General features: G+C 43.3%; 1 protein-coding gene across 6 annotated transcripts in view; it reads left to right on the plus strand.

Annotated features, from left to right (window-relative positions):
• nlgn2a (neuroligin 2a) overlaps window positions 1–22,431 on the plus strand; it is a 199,706-nt gene that overhangs the window by 63,840 nt on the left and 113,435 nt on the right. For 2 of the 6 annotated variants that reach the window (XM_008283342.1, XM_008283343.1), the window contains exon 1: window positions 11,389–11,498. In XM_008283342.1, the coding sequence (XP_008281564.1) occupies window positions 11,389–11,498 (110 nt within the window). Of the gene's footprint in view, window positions 1–10,601; window positions 11,499–22,431 lie in introns of those variants that run through there. The other 4 variants (XM_008283345.1, XM_008283344.1, XM_008283339.1 and 1 more) reach the window with 3 other exon arrangements.

Below are 22,431 nucleotides of genomic sequence, written 5' to 3' on the forward strand. Positions count from 1 at the left end.
AAAGTCCGTTTACATATCTTGGGCAGCACTTCTGCATATGTGAGAAACTTTTTTTTTTTTTGCCATCAGAGCTGAGTGAAGTCTGATGAAAAGTGAGTGAAGTCTGATGAAAAGTGATCTCACCAGGAGACATGGTTGGGTCTGAAGGGTCATGATTAAAAATGAACTGAAGGTTGGGATGTGTGGAGTTTGAAGGAAGGGAGCTTGGCACGCCTCAGTCGTGTGCTCCCCATCTCTATTTGGTGTCAGGTTTGTTATTTGTGAAAAAACAAATATCCACTGATGCTCTTCACCCAGAATCAAAGTATTTGTTATTGATCACTCCAACAAAGAACTCTACTTCTCTTTGGATATTATGGAAGTCCACAAATTTCTGTGCTCCATCTAATAACTATGCATTGCTCTGTTGTGCTGGCTGCAAAGTAAAATATATCGTTTTTAATTTATTCAGTTATTTTTATTAATGAGCTGGCAAATTAGCAGAAACTCACTAATCAGTTGCATATACTGTGAAGTAGGTAAAAAAATAAAAATTAAATTGGAGCAAGGAGGAGGATGGTGCTCATCTAGATTATGAGATCAAAGTTTGGATATTCTCTGATTATAAAGTCACAAATTTACAAAGAAAAAAGAAATTCCGCTGAGATTAAAATATAATTTTGAGGGGAAAAATATCATCTTTTGTCATTGCAGGACACCTTAAACTTAACATTTCAACCCCTATGATTCCATTTTACCCAGTCTGTCCTCTCTTTATTGACTTTTTATTACATGTAATGAAATGAGTAAACACATCTTTGAAATTTCATCCCCAGACACATGTACACGGGTATATTTTTTAAAAACAGTTCTTCTCCTCCTTTGTCTTCTTGGAAGAAAGCGACGGGCAGCGATGTAACCTCAACCCCAAAGCCATGCCGCCCAATCAAAAGCCTGAACAAAGATATCGCCGGTCCCAGTAGGTTTCCAAAAACATCCATTATCAGTGACCTACAACTGCGCTTGCATGTGGACAAAAGGCCATAGAAAAAAAGCTTAAATAACACCCGCGCGAGTTTATCCAGGCGGGGTTCTCTCATGTTTCTCACAATAGACTACACACGGCGCCATTTTAAGTTACACGACCTCGAATTACCGCTAACTGTAGCAGCTGAGCGCGGCGCGGTCGCTGTAGGTTAGGCTAATTTACTCAGTCACACCTGCTCCGCTCCCCGGTGGCTTCCACCGCACATCTATAGCGAAGGCGGCATTGTGGCTCGCCTAAAATAGTTTGTTGTGGAGGTAGCTCGGTGTGGGGTGTGTTGTCAGCAGCAACTACTGAATGATCACAGAAGTGTTAAAGGATTAATCCATGACTGCATGTTATTGGTAAATGATGGGCTGAATGAAGGGAGATGTGTGATAGATGGAGGTTGCTTTATAGTTGGAGGTTAGGCGAGTATTGCACCCAAAGTTATTTATAACTTAAGCTACTCGGGATGCTGCTTTGTCACTTCTGCATCCAGTCCACTCATGCATCACCATGATCCAGCCTTGCAGGGTGAAGTGACTTTATAATCTCCGAGAGAAAAAAATAAAAATGATGGTGCTAATATCCCGTCGTAGCATCGATAGCATCCTCCTATTCCACCAGACTTCTTTATAATATATTCTGACCCAAAACAACTGTGGCTTTATTTAGACTCCTTCTGAAGTCGAACCACCACCAGCTGAAAATATTTCCCTTTTCTCCTCCGCCGTCATAATTATCCCAAAGAGCTCGCCCGCGAACGCCGCTCGATCGCTCTCCTCTTTATGTTCCGCCATCTTATTAACATGCGTCTCCCCCTTCAGCTGTATCCGCTGAACTCTGCTCCGACTTTGATTCCTTGTTTCCCACACGGAGACAGAGAGGTGGAAGGATGAAAAATAATAAAAAAAAATAAGGGATTGACAGGAGCCTGAGTGAACACTGACCTGCCCGCCGGCTCTTTTCTATTTGGAGCCCACACAGAGGCTGTCAGCAGGATGGCAAACATACAAACACACACACACACACACACACTTCCGTCCGCCCCGTCTACTGGCATTAATGTGGCATCTGCCGAGATAAAACGGCCCTTTTCTGTTTCAACATCCGCTCCGATCAAAATTACCTCAAACTCCAGATGAAACACCAACATACAGAGAAGCAACAATACAGTCACACAATCCCAGAGATACACAAAATATCCAGTTTTCCTGTCACAGACTTGATGTATTAATTAGCAAACGTGGAAACAAATGAGCTGATTCAAAGCCTCGAGATGATAACGACGCATTCGTGTGTTGCTCAAAGAGGTAAATCTTCTGCTTTTTGAGTTTTGATTTTCTCCGTTCCTTCTGTCTTCCTTCCTTCCTTCCTTCCGACACAATTCTAAAAGCGACGACTCCTTTTGACCTTCCGGCACCTTCACACACTGATTTTTCAGCTATTAGCCGGCACCCTCGGCCCGGCGAAGTCAGTTTATTATCTATCATTAAGCTGAATCCAGTGAGTGTCCTGACAGACTTGACGGGCGACGCAACATGAAGGAAGAGGTGGTAGGCAATTACAGGGGAGTTTGCAGTGGGCGACTGTGCAGCCGTATTGGAGTAAAATTGGGTGCAATAGGTTTTAGTGGGACTGCGATTGTGCTTGGTAAGCTGTGCGGCGGAATAGTGATGGATGCGATTGCGAGACGGTGATCTCGAGGATGATTTGAGCAAAAGCAGAAAACTGGGGAAACTTTTTTTTTTTTTGTTGCAGAAAAACATTGGAGTGTGCATGAAGAAAACAGAATGTGTCGGCACTGGAAACTGTCAAATACCCAAACCTGGCTCTGGATGTCAGACACCCGAGCCTGGATGCACATACATAAAGTTTTATTCAGTTGTTTTGCTGCAGAGCTCTTTGGGCTGTGTGTTGAGGATAAACTTATTTTGCATGTCTGATTTGGGTACGATGTTCTGATTCTATTAGATACTGTGGCGTTTAGGGGCAGCAGCAAAAAATTAACCAGCAAAACTGCATTTCTAATTACATTTTAAGGGCTGCAAGTAATGATTACTTTGATAATCGATTAATCTATCGATCATTTTTATGATTATTTGATGAAACAAACACTTTTGTTTAGCCTTTATTTACCCAGGTAAGTTATTAAGAAGGGCTGCAAGGTGGCGCAGTTGGTAGCACTGTTGCCTCGCAGCAAGAAGGTTGCCGGTTCGCATCCCGGTGGGGGCACCGGAATCTTTCTGCGTGGAGTTTGCATGTTCTCCCCGTGCAGCGTGGGTTCTCTCTGGGTTCTCCGGCTTCCTCCCACACAGTCCAAAAACATGTTGAGGTTAATTGGTGATTCTAAATTGTCCGTAGGCGTGAATGTGAGTGTGCTTGGTTGTCTGTCTCTAAGTGTAGCCCTGTGATAGACTGGTGACCTGTCCAGGATGTCCTCTGCCTTCACCCTAAGTCGGCTGGGATAGACTCCAGCCCCCCGTGACCCCAATGAGGATTAAGCAGTGTATAGATAATGGATGGATGGATGTTGTCATGAATAAAAAGAAGAAAAATAAGAAAACGTATGCTGTGATTGGCCACGTCTCTCTTGTAAAAGAGATTTTGAATCTCAATGGGACTTCCTGGTTCAATAAAGGTTAAATAAATACAAATATTAAAAAAATAAAAACATAAATCAGAAGGAACACAACGAGCTTTATTTGTATGTTGTCAGTGTAAAACTTTATCAAATCAAAGCATCAAACACAAAAAATGAAGTAAAATTGTTTAAAAAAAAGTTCGTTTTTGCAAAGTTTACAGGACGCTTTATTATAGATTTAGTGTGAAGGGCTTCCACACATTGTTCGTGAAGTTTTCTCTAAAATAGTTGACTTAACTATTTTAATAATCGATTAGTCGTTCCCGCCTTAGATCACATTTATTTCCAATATATCACAAATACATTTCTGATCAACATATCCTGATTTTATTGCTTTCACCCAAGCACTATGACGTGTTAAACACTTTGCAGAATTGTTTTTTTCATCTATTATGGATTTCATCTACAATTTTATTGCTGTGAAGATTTTTTTTTCTCCTGACGGCTGTCCAAACTTTGTTATTCTTTAATTACCACTAATTAAAGAATAAATCAGAGCTTAAGTGTAAAACATACAAGACTCCTGCAGATTATGAAGCGACTCCAGCGTTTCCTTTTGATGTACACATGAGTCAATTACGCGGGCTAATCTAAATCAAATCCTCACCCAGCCTTCAGAAACATAAAGGAATCCTGTTTGTTTGCTCCTGAGCGAGGTGTAATTTCAATCACGCTCACTGATCACTCTTCCGTGAGCCGAAACGTGACCTTCACAAGGCAGATTAACGGCAGGTTAATTGGAGGAAGCCTCCGTCGCGGCATATAAAAGTGGCGCTCCTCGCCGCAGTTGAAGATAACAAAAGTAGGCTCGCCGTTGAAAACACCGAATCACAAGCACTTGATGTAATTCTCGCCTTAATGCGAGCGGTTACGCAGGCAGCGCCTGCCGCCCCTCGTGGCAACGACATCAAAGTCTGGTGTCACTTTTGAAGTAGAGATCTGCAGAATAAAGCACAAGTAATAATTTGTGGCATGTGATCTCTGGTGAGACTTATTGTAATTAATGAGGGAGAAAATTGTTCACACATGTAGAAGAGAGCGACACAATGAGAAGAAGACTTGTGAAATTGAATGCAAACTAATTGTCCGTGCGGCAAATTGCACCGTTTGTAATAGCTTTGTCAAAAAAAAAAAAGAAAAAGTCAGGTCATTGTGGTCTTGTGTTGGATGTTATTGGACTTCAGAGATCCATTTGGGATATCTGTGGCCACCAAACCTAAGACTTTAATCATCTTTGCTGCAATAATGTCACACTCAATAAAGACACTGTATGTATGTTTATTATCTTAACATTTATTTTATCGATTGGTCTCTAAAACATCACAAAAATGTCATTCAGTGTTTCCCAAAGCCCAAGACGACAACCTCACATATCCTGTTTTGTCTCAAAGATGCTGTTTTCTGTCATAGATTAGTCAAGAAACCGGAAAATATTAACATTTAAGACGATGAAATTGGTGAATTTTGCATTTTTATCCCTTTTGATCCCTGCTAAACATAATTAAAGACCCTAAAAAATAGCATTAAAGCTTACTTCAAATAGGCTAAAAATAAAATATCATATCCGTACACAGTTAGGTGCATTTATGGGGAATTGACACCGATTTGTATGCTTCCTCGCTGAGAGAAATCCAGCGTTTTCATATTTTGTTCCCTAACTCGCCATCAACCTATGGGGCTAAGAGTGCAGGCAACTTTGACAGATGCAGATTCTGAGGACGGACCGATGAGACGGACGGGAAGGACATCTGTCTGAAACGTCATTACATCACATCTGTCATCGGTGTATTCTAAAGATGCATGTATCTAGGGCAGCCCGCCCCTCCCTCCTGGAAACACTGCTTCCTGATACTGTAAAGAAAAAAAAATCACTTTCTCCCCATTTGGCTTTTTATTTGTTTCACTCTTTCCCCATCAATAGGTGATATTCCTCTAATAGGTTTGGCGACCCGGCTGTTGCAACACCACCCCGCGGAGGATTTACTTTTTTTTCCGAGCCGTGTCAAATAAATCTAACCCTGCATAATTACCTCGCGGCAATTAGTTTCTCTGTTGCTACAAAGGCAAAGTTAATTGAGTATTACGTCGAGCGATGTCTCGCGTGTTTCTTTGCTTAAAGAAAGAGTCTGACATTTTGAGAAATATGCTTATTGACTCGCCGAGAGTTAGATGCCGAGATTGATGCTGAGAATCCGTCTGCCTGTTGTATGGATAAGGAGCCGGTCCTCGGGGACTCGTCACTAGACTGTAGTTACTGTTCCCGTGGCGGTTACAGTCACTTTCAGCTCTTCTATTTTTGGTTTTCTGTCCTGTGGCTTACTATTTTTGCATGTATATGCTGTGTTGTTTTCATGACTGAGCACATATTTCATCTCATCTAAATACAGTGTGGTGACGTGAGAATCTCCACTTGAAGGTCCCGTATGGTCACAACACATTTATATTGTGTTTTATGCATTTTATCAACTAAGAGGTGTGACAATATGAAGACGTTTGCAATTCTTCCAGCTCCCCCTTTAACTATAAAAGCCTTCCAGCTTTACAAGCCATCACACTTTTATCCAGTTTCTACATAGCAACGAATTGTAAAATTTGCATATTCTCTGCAAGCACTTTGTGATATTGTCATAAAAAATGACTGGTTTCACACACTCAGTCACATAGTGGACGCAGAGAGAGTCTTCTTCCTGAAGGGGGCAGCAGGGGGAGCTAAATTTAAAGCTACAGACACAGAAACAGCCGCGTTTCGAGGTAAAAATTAAAACACACATTGTGCAGACATGTCAGACTTTAAAAATGTGACCCATCTGCACGAAATCAGTCACATTGCGCCTTCGGCTATATCCCAGATACAGCCCGAATTACGTCAACACATGGTAAAATATCAGTTTAGTTGTTTTCTGCATGTAGGTAGCATATAATACGACAGAGCATAATAATACTACGCTCCATATCGTCGTCGAATACCATCAGCGTGCATGAGCGGTAACACCAGAAAGAAGACGTGGAAATCACTTGTGCGCAGGCGAGCAAGTCGTCATTGGCAGCCAATCCTGTCCCATGATTTGCGTCATGTGGTAGCAACATGCCGCTTTTGTTTACACGTAATAGCCCAAGGCACAATGCGACTCATTTCGTGCAGATTGGTCACAAATGTGAAACAACATGGGCTTACCTTTTAGTTTACCTTTAGGTTTTTTGATGTTGTTTTAACCGGAACCTGACTTAACTTGTTTCCCCATTTCTGAATGGTCCATTGCTTTGTTCGTCTCACTTAGCCTGTAGAACATAATGACCTGGCTGCATCTTAGTCCCATTCTGCTTTTCAGGGGTGGGAATAAAGCTGTTGTGGGTGGATGCGGCTTCGGTATTTCTTCAAAAATATTGATGAGCGGAATTGTTTTGGTGGAACATCTAGCACTTAGGGAGACGAGCGCTGTAATTAAAGTGGATAATCCATGAGGAAGAAACTGCTGCCTGCCTGCATGCGCGATCCAAATCCTCTGCAAAACTTGGAATCTTCAGTGCGATAAGTTGCTGCCCGGAGGTTGCAGTTGTTTTAGAAACTTCAGCAGTGGAAGTGAAGGACAAAGCTGCCTGAGACGAGCGGCCAATGGCAGACTTATTCCCATATGCTATATGTAGTGAGTCAGACTTTGTAAACAGGTATCTTGCCAAGCTTGCAAGCTCGTCAGACATTAAGCCACCTTATTTTCCTTTTACTTTTAAGACAGTTCTTTTAGTGCGGATGCTGGAAAAAAAACTGTCTGATGTTCTCCTCAGCAGCCACTCCTGACAGATCAGTCACTCTGCTTTCTTCTACACCTTCCTGAGGAGTATTTAGCTGTCCGTTCTGCCTTGTATGCTCAGCATTCACTGTCGAGTTTCTTCGTCTTTGCAGCGAGCGTTCGTGTTTTTGTTGCTGGTCTGTTAATACAAACATTACCGCTCCATCTATTGGAAATTACTAACACGCAGGCGAGATTTCGGGTCAACAAATGAAGCAACAAAACTGCATCGGGTCAAATTAAAGCGTTTGAGAGGCTGCATCTGTCCAGCAGCCTGTGATCCCTGTTTGACCATGTCTGCTTGATAAATGCACGGCCGACACTCAGGTTTGAGAGGTTGGAGAGAGGTTTGTAGCTCCAAGCACAAAGCCAAACATCTCTCTGCTTGCAGATTGTATATCCCTGCAGATAGAAATGTCTACCAGAAGCCTGGGTTGTATACAATTTGAATAATGCTTCGCCATAGAAAACATTTTTTCCAATTTGTTGTGCATTCTGTGCTCCTTCTGAATGATGGAGTCACACAGACCGATGGCGTCTGGAGTAAAGAGCCTGGTCAAGAATTGAAAATGTTTTTTTTTTCTTCTTCCTCCTCCTATTGCAATATCCTCCAGAGGTTTTTGGGGTGCTTCTCGTTAAGATGAGAAATACCGAGATGGTGAGAGATGAAGGAGAGGTGCAGGGGAAAGATGAGGTTTATACTGACGCTCTGCCACCAAATGACCTGTGTGGTCCCCCCTACTTCTCCCTGCCTCCTGGGAGTTGGGGAAAACATCCTGCCGATGACATGAATCATGGATGAGTGTGCATCACCGTGTGTGTGTGCGAGCAGAGATACAGTATTTTGGGGGAAAAACCTTTAAATCTGTGAGTGTGATAGCGTGTCTCATTCCAACGCCACACATTCTCTGTCCTATATGTTGCCCACCAGTCGTCTCTGCCTCTCTGCTTCATCAATCACTTAAGCTCTCCCACTGCTCACAGCAAAGCCGGACCAATTAGGCCCTCTAATTGAGCCAATTAGCAATTAAACACCCAGATGCACCCTGAAATTCTGAAGGTCCCTCCAGGCAGACTCGTGACTGCCAGGACTGCCTTTGCCAGGGATACGTGGGCCTCTGCTGCTCTACCCAGGCTTGAGGTGCAGGTTGACCCTCACCCTGGGCCTGCAGATGTGGATCTATTAGACGTCCACTTCCACTTGTGTAGCCTCCTCTGACCAGCTTCACATGAACAGGTTTCCTCTCCATCTGCACCTTTCATCTTCCGGTTTGTCTCCCTGCTCCTTTTTTTCCTCTCTTTTTTTTTTTTCATCTTTGCCTCTCGCTCTCCCAGTCTCTTTTATGTTTTTTTTTTGGAGGATGAAAGTTTAATGGCACTGTAGATGGTATGTGCATATGTGTGTGTGTTGGCTGTGTGGGTGAAGGACTCGGCTTCGCACGCAGCGCAAAAGCAGGCTGGCCTCTAGACTCTCCATGGTTTAATTAGAGGCGCACTCTGTGCCGGCCGCTTCCCTGTGAGCGGACACACATCCAGACGCACACATGGGCGCGTGGGCAGAACAACAAAGTCCACACTGAGAGGAACAAAGGCAGCCACCAATATATTTTAGTCTGAACGCACTGTACCAAAAGAAGACAATGAGCGATTACAGACGCTACTCGCATGCAATTACCGCAATCTGAAAGACCACAAATCTGTTTTCGCCACACTTTCCCCCCTACAAGCCCAAGTGTATCCTCCCCTCAAAGAGCTTGTCGTACATAAGGAACTTTATTATTACATGAATGAGCCTCCTTATTCGTATTATCTGCTCATCAGCCTATAGACTCTAATTATCTGCCGTCTTGCCTCAGGACACTCAACTCCCATACTTTCAGATTCTAATGGCTTTATTGGAAGTGGGAGAGAGAGGGGAGGAGGGAAAAAAAAGAAAGAAAACAAAAACAGAGTGGGTGCAGGCGATGCAATAATAATTATGGTTTTAAACAGGACAGTTACGGCACGGAGACACAAAGGTGTAACGGTGGAAATCATATACGACTTTGTGTGTCAACATCTTTTTTTTTTCTAGTCTTCATTACCGCGAGGGTGCGTTCGTCCCGTCCCGTTACGTAACACCGCCCAACAATGTCGTTAATCTCCTCCATGCATTCGCTAACTCCGGGTCCGTTACATGAGGATTTGCACATTTGCGCAGTAGATTACATGAATGAGTGTGCAGCGTGTAGGAACTCATTCATGCGTGGGTCAGTTCAGGCTTACCGTGCGCATGTGTGCGCGCTACATATAGCCCAGAGAGCGTTCGGTGCTGCCGTAAGCTGCTTACATATTATTGACCTCTGACCTCGCCGGGCAGTGAAAGGCTCAGCCTCTCCGTCCACTCCGTCTACTGTACTGGTATCGACAACACTGAAACGTCTAGGAAACTAATAAATATTGAGGTTGCAGTGTTGTTAGACGGAGACCACAATGTGGCGTGACTACATGCGCTGCACTACATTAGCTCTCTGCAGGGATGTGTGTGAGCTGGCAGGTTAAACACAGTTCACCAGGAGGGATTTGATGCCTGTCCTCACACAGGTCAGACCAGGACAGGGGCGAACATGTCCACTTTGGGCTTTTCATGCATAATAAATAGGCAGAGACATGTAGAAATGTGCACTCAGCATGGAGTCCGATTATGTTGCACAGACCAGAGGAAGGAAAATGTGATCACAGGAGCTGCATCTGTTTGAGGTGCTTTTCTTCTTTACCTACACTGGAGGAGAGCGTTTTCTTTTTTTTTTTTTTTAGCTTGCAATGTAGTGAAATGAAGTGAAACGCGTTGATCACCACATAAAGTGTTCCCAAAATGAACCCCGTCTCTTCATCTCCCAAACACTGTCTCTAGATTTAGAATGTCTTCTCATTTCACTGCTTTCATTTCAGGGAATGCTTTTTGCTTGGCAACACTTAAAGGGCTGAAAAAAAAACTGCTGTTCTGACAACATTTAATGGAATATATTTCTGTTTCAGATAAGCTATAATCTCTCTTATCTTTCTGTCTTTCTTGTCCCCTCTTGCCTCCTCTCTCTTGCTGTTTTTTTGCTCTTTCTATATCACCATTCTTCTTTAAATCTCCTCCTCCTCCTCTCTCCTGCTTCTCTGTCTCATTCTGCAGAATTCGCCATCAATCCAATTATCGGGATAATAGAAGACGAATAGGTATGGAACGCAACAGAACCATGGCCGGAGAAGTGTTTCGGATCGCTGTTGCTCAGAATCAACACTGACCTGGCACCCACACCGAGGTCCCGCCCCCTTCTCCAGCACCCCAAGGACCCTTCTTTCCCCAGCAACTGCTTTGCCCTCCATCTCACCTTCACTCAGCAGCCCTGCAAAACCTCCACAAAAAAAAACTCCTTTTAGTCTTTAAGGGTCCACCTGCTTGTGTTGTTTTTAATCCCCCTCTTATGCTTTACCTTCCAGATTGTTGGTTATAATCCACATTGTCTCAAACAGACAAAAGTTCTCCCAAACAGAATAGAAGCAGGTGGCGGAACAATATGAATCCAGTCATGTACCCCCTTGGACTTGCTTCGAGTAAGCAAAGTCGACGGGGTTTGTTGTCCCGGACACGCCCTCTTAGTCTTTTGACAGACTGGTACCTCATGAGTTTGCTAGGGCTCATTCTGCTCTTCAGCCTGGCCTCGAGCCAGAAGATGGATCCCTCCAAACACCCCATAGTCACCACTAACTACGGCAAGCTCCGAGGCATCAAGAAGGACTTGAACAATGAGATTCTAGGCCCCGTAGAGCAGTACCTGGGCGTGCCCTACGCCACGGCGCCCATCGGCGACCGCCGCTTCCAGCCACCCGAAGCCCCCGGATCCTGGCAGGAGATCCGCAACGCCACCCAGTTCGCTCCTGTGTGCCCTCAGAACGTCCACGGGGTGCTGCCAGAGATAATGCTGCCCGTGTGGTTCACGGACAACCTGGACGTGGCGGCGGGTTACATCCAGAACCAGAGCGAGGACTGCCTCTACCTCAACGTCTACGTGCCCACGGAGGATGGTGAGTAGACAGAGTGACACGAAGGGTTGATGGAGGTGGGGGGTGAGGGGTAACAGTGAGAGAAGGCAACAGATCATTTGCCGTTCACTAAGCCTCGCCCCTTGAGTTACTATTTATATGCCTGTCAAGCTTTCCAGACTCATATGGGAGTGGATTTACCCCAGGAAGTTCTTAGTGCAAAGTCTGGTAGAAAAAGTCAACTTGTTTTTTGTTGGCTGAGCCGACGACTATCTCTGCAAGATTTCTCCATGACATTGACAAGTTAGCTGAAACCTCCTGACTGACTTTTGAATGTTTCCACCTGTTTCTATTTAAAGCAATCGATGGCTATATGCATTTGAAGGTAGGGCCAAAACTGAACAGCAGCATTGTTTTAGTAGTGCCGCGTGGAGTTGCTAGCAGTGTTACATTCACACGCAGATTACAGCACAACAGAACCATGATTTATGTGCTGAGCTTACACTTGCAAAAGCAAGACAAGGTCAGAGCCAGCTGGCCACCCCTCTTGCTCCCCCACACTTTCATTAGGGAAGCCCATTAGAAGACTTCTTTATTGTTTCCTAACCATGATGTAATTAAAGTGTTGACAATTAAAAAAGAATAACTTGAAACCACCATTCAAGAATCAACTGAGGGTTACATAAAATCACTGAGTATATATGCGTCCTCATGGCGTGCTTCTACTTCTTCCACCGCTCGCTGCTCGTGCCTGCGTAAGTTAAAATTAAGTTTTCGCCGACAGCAATTTGAAAAGATCAGTGTGGATTCTGCCTTCAACCTGGTCACCTCCGTAAAAATAGCCTGGCTCCATCGACAGACAGAAATTAGATTAACACTTCAAGTGTGTTGGAGGATAAAAGGCATTTAGAGTGAAGACTAACCAGCAAGTAAGTTCTATCTGAGATAATGAGTTCGGCTGGAGTGCAAATATCCCCCAAATCAATTTCCAGGCTGCTAATTACAGCCAGTGCTCTGGTGTACAGTAGTAGCTTCTGTGCAGAACTAGTGGCAGCAAGTAAATGCTGGTTGTGAATGGGTCCTTTTAACGCAACCTGCAACCACACAAAATATTGAAATGTGCAGTGCCAAAGCTGTAGGTGAGCTACTTATCCAGACATGCAGACGTTAAGTCCAACCCCATATTTTACACATGGAGAAGCTTGACAGGTCTAGTTGTGGTTGTTAACCTGTCACTGTACAGGGGGAGGGGCTTAGTGAATGGCTAGTTACCATCAATGACAAGGGAGAGGTTTTATTGTGTTGGAAAAGTTTCTGGAAATGTGAATATTATGGTTCTTTTCTAGGTTCTTGCCCAACTTTAAACACTATAAATATCTCATCTGCTTCTTGTAGATAATGACTTTTAAGACTGTGTGTGTGTGTGTGTGCGTGTGTGTGTGTGGGGAGGCTCGTATAAAAAGAAAGATAAATATCCCACGGAGGGTCCGAAAATTTTTCAGCCACCCTTCACTGGTTTTATGTTACATCCCATTCAAGGTGTTATAAAGCAGGAGAACAAAGACGAGGACTAGAGCAGCTTCCAGGTGCTTTACGAGAAAAGGATTAGATGACTTTTGACTTTTCCTACTTTTCTTTTTTTCTTTTTTTTCCCCCAACTGTCAAGAACTCCTCCTCTCTAAACTCAGATCATACTGCGGACATTTTCGTCTGCACAGACACTATTAGGTGCAATGAAAAAGAAATATTTCCGTCTTGTCGGCAGGTGTGGTTTGAAGAGTAGACTTCCATCACCACCCCCTCCTCCTCTCTCTCTCCTTGCCTAGGGTATTGTAAGACGTGTTTCACATTTGTCTTTTCATTTCTATATCTCTAATATAAGCTGCACAAAGCTTGCTGAGAGGAAAAAAAAAAGATTCACGTCGGCAGGTTTCACTTGCAAAAAAAAAAATAGTGGGTTTATTTTTTCATCTCAAAGCCAACTGGACATTTTCTGAAAGATAAACTTACAGATGGATTTGACTGAATATCTGTGTAGTGCAGATGAAAAGGGATTTTTTTCTTTTAGTTTTTATAAGAAGCGCATACACACAGATGTTCAAACAAACAAATGTGCTTTGACAAAAAAAAACTGAATGTCTATATGTTTGTGTTCTCGTGTCTTTCCTCCTACTGTCTATTTGCGGAGATGTACGTCAGGATAAGAAACTGATTTACACTCTTCGCTTTAACACATTTCAGTTCCCTTTTCAGCACTTCCATCACTTGACTGGATGTTTTTTTTGCTTTTTTTTAGCCCTCCTCTTGCAGCCTTTCCTTCCGCTTCTCCACTCCCAGCAGCCCTTGACACACCATCACCACCACTTATAGCTCCTTGGGCACATATACAGCGCCATACATCAACTTTTTTTTTTTTTTTTTTTTTATCCCTGGGTTTGTCAGTGTGTGATGTAGTTAAAATGCAAATGTCTGAATACGCATACAGTACAGATATACACACACTCGGGGCCACTTACACTCTGGAAATGTCACAAAAAAAACAACAACTCTCGGACAGTGACCCACATTCATCAACGTGAATCAGCAGCAGCATTGTCAGTTTAATACATATTTAACTAACGGTGACGTGTGTGCTCCTTAGAAAGACCATTAGCACAATTAAAAGCAACTTCATCTTTCATCATCATCGCCGATCTATTTATTGTGGTCCATGACATTGCTAGCCTCAGCAATCTCTAGCAGCCCAAGGGTTGTCTTTCCTCTTTTTCTTCCCCTCCTGCATTGATTTTAAATCCTTTTTTTTTTTTTACATATGCAGCTCAGGAGGAAAAAAAAACAGGAAGATGGGAGGGAAGTAGGAAAAGAGAGGTGAGCAGGTGAACTCCAGAGAGGAAGGAAGAAGGAAAGAGCTCTTGGGCAGTAGTTAAAAAACCAGCCATCACTCGCGGCCCGTAGGGACGATCAGCTCAGCTCATTGCCACACAATGTGACACATTTTTACTCTCATATCTACACGCATGCTGATTTCCTCCCATTTTCTCTCGCCGTGCCATTGATTGCGCTTCATTCTCCTCACTTTTAAAACGAGAACGCCGCATCTGTGCGTCTCCCGAGGCCTTTTACTTGTATCCTTTTTTTAGGGCACCCTTAAGACAGAATCCTTAAAAACCCTCCTCTAATTTTAAGTGGATTAATCCTGCAGAATTACTTCTTAATGCTGCCATCAGTGCAAATGGAAGAAAGTGGGACGCTCTGACATGGGTGTGTGTGTTTGTTCGTAGATAAACAAATGCGCTAACATTTGGCGGTTACTCATGGCACTTTAATTAATACTTAAGCACTTAGTAAGTTGCAAAGCTAGCCATGTGTTGTCAGTTTTTTTTCCCCCCCATTAATACTGTGGCATGTCATGGGAAAAAAAATATGTTTCTGAATTTGTAATGCTTTTGGAACAAATCACGAAATGAAACGCAGCTAATAATCTGGCAGTAATAACGCAGAATTACACTTGTTACTATCTGATTAACCGCAGCTTAATCTAATATGCAAATGAGGAGGTTTGTGTTTTTGGATTTTATTGCTTTCAATGTACACCAAATCAGCCACAACATTAAAACTCTGACAGGTGACGTGAATAGCTTCCTGCTCTTGTGCAATCTTCTGCTGGGAAGGTGAAGGTCCTGCAATTTAGGTGGATAAACAATCCTTATTCACATTGCAGCAACACTCCCAGACGACATTTCCCTCCTCGAGCGAGACAGTGCACCCCACCACACGGTTAAAAACTGCTCGACGAACATGATAAAGTGTTGATTTGTCCTCCTACTTCAGAGATCTCCAACTCCGGTCCTCGTGAGCGGCTGTCCTGCAGGTTTTTAGATGTTTCCCTGCTGCCACACACCTGACTCACATTAATGGATCTCCAACAGCTTGTTGTCAAGTTCTACACAAGTCTGCTAATGATCCATTAATCTGAGTCAGGTGTGCTGCAGCACGGAAACGTCTAAAACCTGCAGGATAGTAGCTCACGAGGATTGGAGTTGGAGATCCATGTCCTGATTCTTCTCAATGCGATCGAGCATCTATTGGATGCACCAGAACATTCCCATTATAAGGCGGCAGCAGCCTGCAACCAACAGGACCCAAAGGATCCTTTGGCAAGGTCCTAGTGTCACACGGAGCCTTTTTGGTGGCATGAGGTGGATCTCCACCGAATTAGGCAGTTGTTTTTTATGTTATGGCAGATCAGACTGTGTAGATTTCTGAGCTTGAACAAATAATCAACATCAACACACTCAATAAATCATTATTTATGTATAGAAAAGATCAATTGTGGCACTTTATACGTTACAGTTTTAGCGTTTAGGTATTTAGATTCTGGTACTGTAAGGGACAATTCCAAACATGCACCCAGATCCATCCACAGAACTCAACTAGAGCTGCTTTAAAGCATCCTCGCTTGCTTTTACGGCCTTTTGACCTGTATTATATACATAATAACACACAGTACATATAGACATAATAGTCTGTGAGACCTTTCCACCCCACCAGGTATTAAGTGGTTTTCTACAGCGACTCCAGCTTTCCAGTCCTACGCTGGTCCCTGGAATACTACTATGATATACAGTGTTTATTTTGTTTCCCCGTCCCTTCGGTAGCAAAGCATATCAGGCTTTAGGACCCAGGGGAAGCGGTTTTGCCCTCCGGCAGGTAGCTCCTTCACCAAACGCAGGGAGGGACGGGCTCCGTTGGTTCCCCGGGAGACGACACCCCATAAATCATAGCGAGAGGTTTTCATCTGGCTCCTTGCAGAGTCACGCTGGGTCGATGGACGAGGCGAGGGAAGGACCCTCTGCTGCTGCCGCTGCCGCCGCCTCGGGCCCACAGACAAACCCGCACGCTCCTCTCAGCAGTCCGTTAACACAGAGCAAGGCTTCATGGTGAATAAGCTGGAGGAGCTCGACTCAGCAGCCCCCAAATGGGAATGTTTACTGGCATACAGGATCCATTATAGCCGTGCTTTGTGCAGTTATGCAGAGGGCAAAGCAGCAACGGAGAAACCATCGCTTTGATGTTAGCGGAAGCAAGTTAGTGAAGTTTTCTGGGTCTACTGTCTTATCAGTAGACCCACAACACCTGCTAAGGCCTGAAGGGACAGCCAGAATTAACCATAGCTGCTGAATTTGTTGAGTTATGAGCTAATAACCACATATTGCAGACTACATCTCCGTCGCTTCTCTCCAGCTCTGTCAGCTTCTTTAAGAAACTCTCGTGCTTAAGCTGGAGCTGCAGCTCTTTCCAGTCAGAACATGTCACCACACAACACAAGTTGTTCCAAATAATAAATAGGCTGCTTCACCACATTCGTAAAAATCTAATCCGTTTCATTTTCCCTCAGTTTTTATTCCAACTCAGGACATAAAAATAGATTTTTTTTTTCTCAAGGTGCATAGTTTTTGTATTGCGCTGTAAAAATGTTTGTCCACTTCCAACGCATCCATGTGACAATTCCTGACTGGTTTAGAGCTGCTGCCTTTCTGCTCTCCTTTATCCAGCCGGTCTGTGGTATGAATGCGCATGTCTCACAACCCAAGGCAAGCTTTCAGAGGACATTTTTCCACAGGCCAATTTCACAAAAACTGCAATCAAGGCCGATTAGGACTCTCGGGAGGCGTGTGAATGCGCGACTGAAAAGCGGCTGGTGTGGACACCGGCAGGAGACAGGAGACTCACATGAATAGCTTATGAAACGCTGACATCTCGCATCTGGTGTAGACAGCATTGTAAGATCAATAATTAAGAAGCGAATTCAGAAAAACAGACATGGACGTGTGCGGATGTTGAACCAACCGAGGCAGACTGTGCCACTTTCCGAAGAACTTTATCGGTGGCAGGCTGGGTTTAACCCCGATAAACTGTTACAAAAGTGCCTTTTAAGCTGCTCGTCCTTTTCAATTAGTCCCTTCAAGGAGGGTCGACATCGGTTTTGCCAGATAATCCTTTGGGATTTGAACCGCTAACCTCAGCGTTGTCAGCGCCGCGCTTCTTCGGCTGAGCTGCAGGGTGCGAGCTTGGGGGCCCTTATAAATTATTCCATCCGATACTTCATCCATCTCCATGCATCAAGCTCAAACTCCCACATCTCCCCATTCTGCAATATTTCAATTTTCCGAGGAGATTCATCAAGAAGGGTTCAATACTAATACAATAATGCACACGGCGACCGAAGGGCTGCGTAGCGACATCGCCGTCGTCAAAGGGCTGGGGGATGAATAAATAAATAAAAGGGATAAAAACAAACAGATAAATAATGGAAAGAGAGACAGAAGTGCCAGCATGCAGCAGTGGAAATATGATATATATTGCTTGTGATGCCAGAAAAAACCTTGATTATTCTGCTCCATCTCTTTCTTTATATCACCTCTTTCTCCTGCCAGCCCCAGTTGATACCCTCTAAAGAACAAAAATGGGAGAAAAAGGGGGATGATGGAGGAGGGGGGGAAATAGATCACCATCTTTCTGCAGGCACAATACACTTCCCCTAGAATGAACAATTGCTGTTACGTATACTATGGGTGCCTGTAGCTCCCCGGGGATTCTTTCCCTCTCCTGCGCGCACACACCCTTCATCACAAACCCAAAAAGTTTTCTTTGATGTGAGCTCGCTCGCTAGAACTGAAATAGACGAACCGGAGCCTTTATTAAAAAGACAAGGACACAGCGAGAAGCAGAGAGTCGGATTTAAAGTCGGGCTTCTTGACGGTTGTTGTCGTCTTGTGGAAGATGGAGGTCAGAGCGGGCCTCGTCCGTCTTGTGGGACAACCCTTAAATATGACAGAGTCCATCTTGGCTTTGTGGCGCCTTTTCCCATGTTGCACCTCTTCTCTCCCTCTGCTCTGTGCTGAGGCTCAGCGGTGGAGATCCTGTGTGGTCAGAAGCTTTGTTTTACTTTTTTAGGTAATGCATGCGAGGAGAGAATCAAATCAGCCACTTGCTTTCAACTATTGCATTCTGGGATGATCCAATACTCCAGAAAGGCCACAGCAAACAGCACAACTGTTGGTGGTGATTCTGAAGGTTTTAAGTGTTGCTAAACTGGTTCCACATCTCTGAAATCGAGTCTTTAATTTTAGCACCTTTAGCTCTGTTGTTGTGCCGCTTCATGGCTGTTGGCCAGAGCTCCTCGCTAGCTACTTAGTGACATTCATGAAACATAGTGACAGGGAAAGTGCTCAGGTTTTGGGCAACAAAAAAGGAACAATTGGTGTGGTTTATATCAGGGCTGATATTGACACTGATTAGTAATCAAGGAGACCAATAACAGATGTTTCAAATTGACATACATTTGCAGTAAAAATGGAAGTTTTGGTGTAAAACTTTTCAATGCAACACAAATCTTTATTGAAATGTCTGTGTTCTTTTAGATTTGACATGTTTTCTTCAGTGCTACTAGCAGATTATGCGTAACCAATCAGATAGCCTTGTGGATGAGGTATTTGTCCACACTACAGGGTGGTGACCACAGATAGAGAAACGTGGCTACCTCAGAGCCAAAGTGGCACAACTTTTTTCAAATAAAAACAAGATCTTATAGTAACACCAATATTTGGAAATGTTAAAAGTTCAAAACAGTATGTAGCCAGGCCAACAGCCGGTCGACCCTTACAACAAAATAACCCTTCCTCTAATAAAAACATGGCCGCCTATGGACATAGGCTGTGTCCAAAATCATCCACTCACTCCCTACTTACTATGTAGTGAACTATGTAGGGAGCACCTCTGCACAGCAACATTTCGGACACTACTCAAGCTATTAATTATGCCATAGCATCGTCGTGCAAACACATTAAATTCAGTTTACTGCATAGCTAAGAAACGGGTACGATCAAATTTAGCAAAACATAAATGGGACTTACATTTTAATGACAAGTTGTCGCGCTCTTGTTCGTCTATGCATATCGGTTGGTTAGTGACGTTACTTTTCACGATGCATTGTGGGATATTTTGGATGCACTATATAGGGTTTGTAACTTAACTTTCGGACAGCACTACAAAACACCCCGTATAGTGCACTATGTCGGGTATAGTGGGTGGAAATTGCAGTTCTTTCTGATTTTGAGGCTACTTTGGGCCCTCTCTCAGCAGAAATAGGTTTCCAGTTCTCGTCGGCCTCCTATATGCCAAATATAAATTGTAATTATCACACGTGCTTTAATAAATCCCCATGGACTTTGCGCAACATTTTTTTTTTTTCTCGTAACCCCCATTAATACCTCAGTACTCTCGTAACATAACAGTTGATTTCAGCGTCATTAATCGGTTTTTAAATTGGCCTTAAATCCAATCTCAAGCGGCATTAAAACGGCCTTATAAAGCTTTAAATACAGCTCTGAGGAACCTGTAAAAAGCCCTTTGTGGAGTGGAGCGGAGCATCATGTGTATGTCGAGTGTTGGATGATTCCTGCGTTGGAGGTTATGTGAGTGTAAGCGAGAGTACTGTATATTTAGAGCAGACACGGATGTTAAAACACAGACGTATAAATGTTAAAATAGTCGCGCTAGAGAAGAGAAGAGGGGGTTTATAGTGATTGGCAGAGTTAAACAGTCTGATATGACATGTAACTTACTTGATGTTAAGCCAGAATAATCAGATTACATACAGCCCTAGGAAGCGATAAGGCATTTTGGATCAGTGACAAAAACATCTTCAAGTCTTAAAAAAGCAAATCCAGCTGCCTTTGATGTTGTACCTCTAGATATAGTCAAAGGTATTATTAATTTTATTTTTAGTGTGTTTTTAGTTTATTAAATCGTGGACATTTACATGACAAAAAAAGCGTTTAAAATGTCAGTAAAGAAACCAAGCCAGGTCCCCAGGGATGACAAAACTCTCTCTGCTGGCAAAAATCTAACCATCAGTCTTTTTGCAGCAAAGACCTGCAACATCCAGCATGAGACGCAAGCTGAAGAGGAGAATAGTGGAGTTTTAAATTGCTGACTGCTAAGCTGGTGTAGCCTGTGGGTTTGACGGACTGAGGAAAGGTTATTAGAAACGTATCCAGAACCACTGAGACTAACGTGTCTTACAAGACAAATCTGCTCAGACAAAGAGAAGAGTTTGGGGAAACCTTTCTTTTTTCTCCAGGCTGTCAAGAATGGATCATCTTGTGCGGTGGGTGATTGACTGTTATTTTCAAATGTAGGAGGCTGTGTTTGGCTTTGGGAGCAGATTATCTTTAACGCTCCGGTTTGCGTGTGGGATGGCGTCCAGTTTCACGATCGGGTATGGTTTGGAAAGTTTTGAAATCAAAGTCCTGACTGAAATTTAACTTCGTTAAAGTGAATTCGTTAATGTAATCTGAGGTGGTTCGCAACTCCACGGAGATGAAGTAGTTTGCAAATGTAGTGCAGCTTTAACAAATTTCGGCCCACCACTTGAAACTTTACTGATTTTCTAATCTGAGGGGAAAGTAGACGGTATCTGCACGCTGGATGCATCCACCATTTGGACAACGTAATGAACGACACAGTCAGTCAGTATGAAGATTTAACACACAAACAGTATTGCTAGAAAAGATGTGAATATATTCAAACCAAATTCTCTCTCTAAAGAAAATCTCGTTTTTCTTAGCTTGTTGACATTTCCATTTTGTGTTTTTTACATGCTCGTGTGCAAAATCAGCAGTCAAAGCTATGGCTGAGCATTCCCACCTTAAAGCTGCAGCGTCTTGATTAAAACCTTAAAAAACATGGATTGAGACTTTCATACGTAACAAACCCAATAAACTAATCTAATCACCTTGCTTTCTGTATCACTGTTCTTCTCCATTATTGCAACTTGCTCTTGTGCAGCAGAGAAGTCTTACAGTGTCATAAGGGAGCTGGTGTGCTCGAGCTGCAGCAGAAAAGTTGGTGGAGAAAGAGGTGGGGACTTCATAGATCTGAGAGGTTATTCTGATTTTAAGGAAAGAAAGGAAGGGAAATTTAGCTCTAGGAGTGAATGAAATGTACCATTGAGTATTGACATCACATCACAATATGTGTCCAGAGCCCAGTGATGGAGCCTGCAGAGGAAGAACTTTCTAATATAAAAGATAAAGCTTGTTCAAAAACAGTATATAAATACAACACAGTGGATTTACTAGTCGTGAGTGTGACTTAAAAAGAGGCAGAAGGAGGCAGGTTTTTTTTTTATTTTTTATTTTTTATTGGCAACATTGGGCTAAAATTCCATTCTAGCCTTTCAGAATATTGCATTTTAAGTGGACTGAGAAGAAACTAGACTCCTGCACTTCCTTTTGGCTCTGTTGTCTGGCCCATAACAGGGGATTTGGATCAATCACACTTCATTTCATCCATACAAGGTGAGATGGTATAAATAAGAAGTCCACAATGAGAGCAGGATGTGGTGAGGTGATGGTTTAGGTGGAGGGGTTTTAGAGATACCATCACTCTCTTCAGCTTTAACATCGTAATAAAAATGCTCCTTAGAAGTAATTCTGGTGAGCTAGTTAGCAGGATGTGCTAATGATTGCAACTTAGTGTTGATTACAGCAGAAAAACCTTCATTCCTGCATCTTTTGCCTTCATTTTTGGGAAAATAAACCCACCACCAAACACTTTAACTGGATAATATTCTCTTCCACATTAGTTAGAAACATTTAAAGCATAATGTGTTAAAATAACCTCGGCAGATATTGGTAATGACCGTAATTGGACAAATGAGAATGGAGAAAATTAGCATATTTCACTGTGCATCTTTACTTATTGTGGATGCAATCGAATGCAGCGGTTTCATAATGCGATTACACGACTAAGACGGAGTGCACTGCCAGATTATGATATTGATCACATTTTGAAGCCTTCGGGTGGCCTCTTACGGAGGCTGAGGAGCAACAGCGTAGTTAGTGAGACACACTGAAATGAAGAGAGGATGAGAACCAGCAGAGGAGGGAAGGGAAGGGAAGAGAAGGGAAGGG

The sequence above is a fragment of the Stegastes partitus genome, unplaced genomic scaffold, assembly GCF_000690725.1.
Source record: "Stegastes partitus isolate 25-593 unplaced genomic scaffold, Stegastes_partitus-1.0.2 Scaffold307, whole genome shotgun sequence".
Taxonomy (NCBI): domain Eukaryota; kingdom Metazoa; phylum Chordata; class Actinopteri; family Pomacentridae; genus Stegastes; species Stegastes partitus.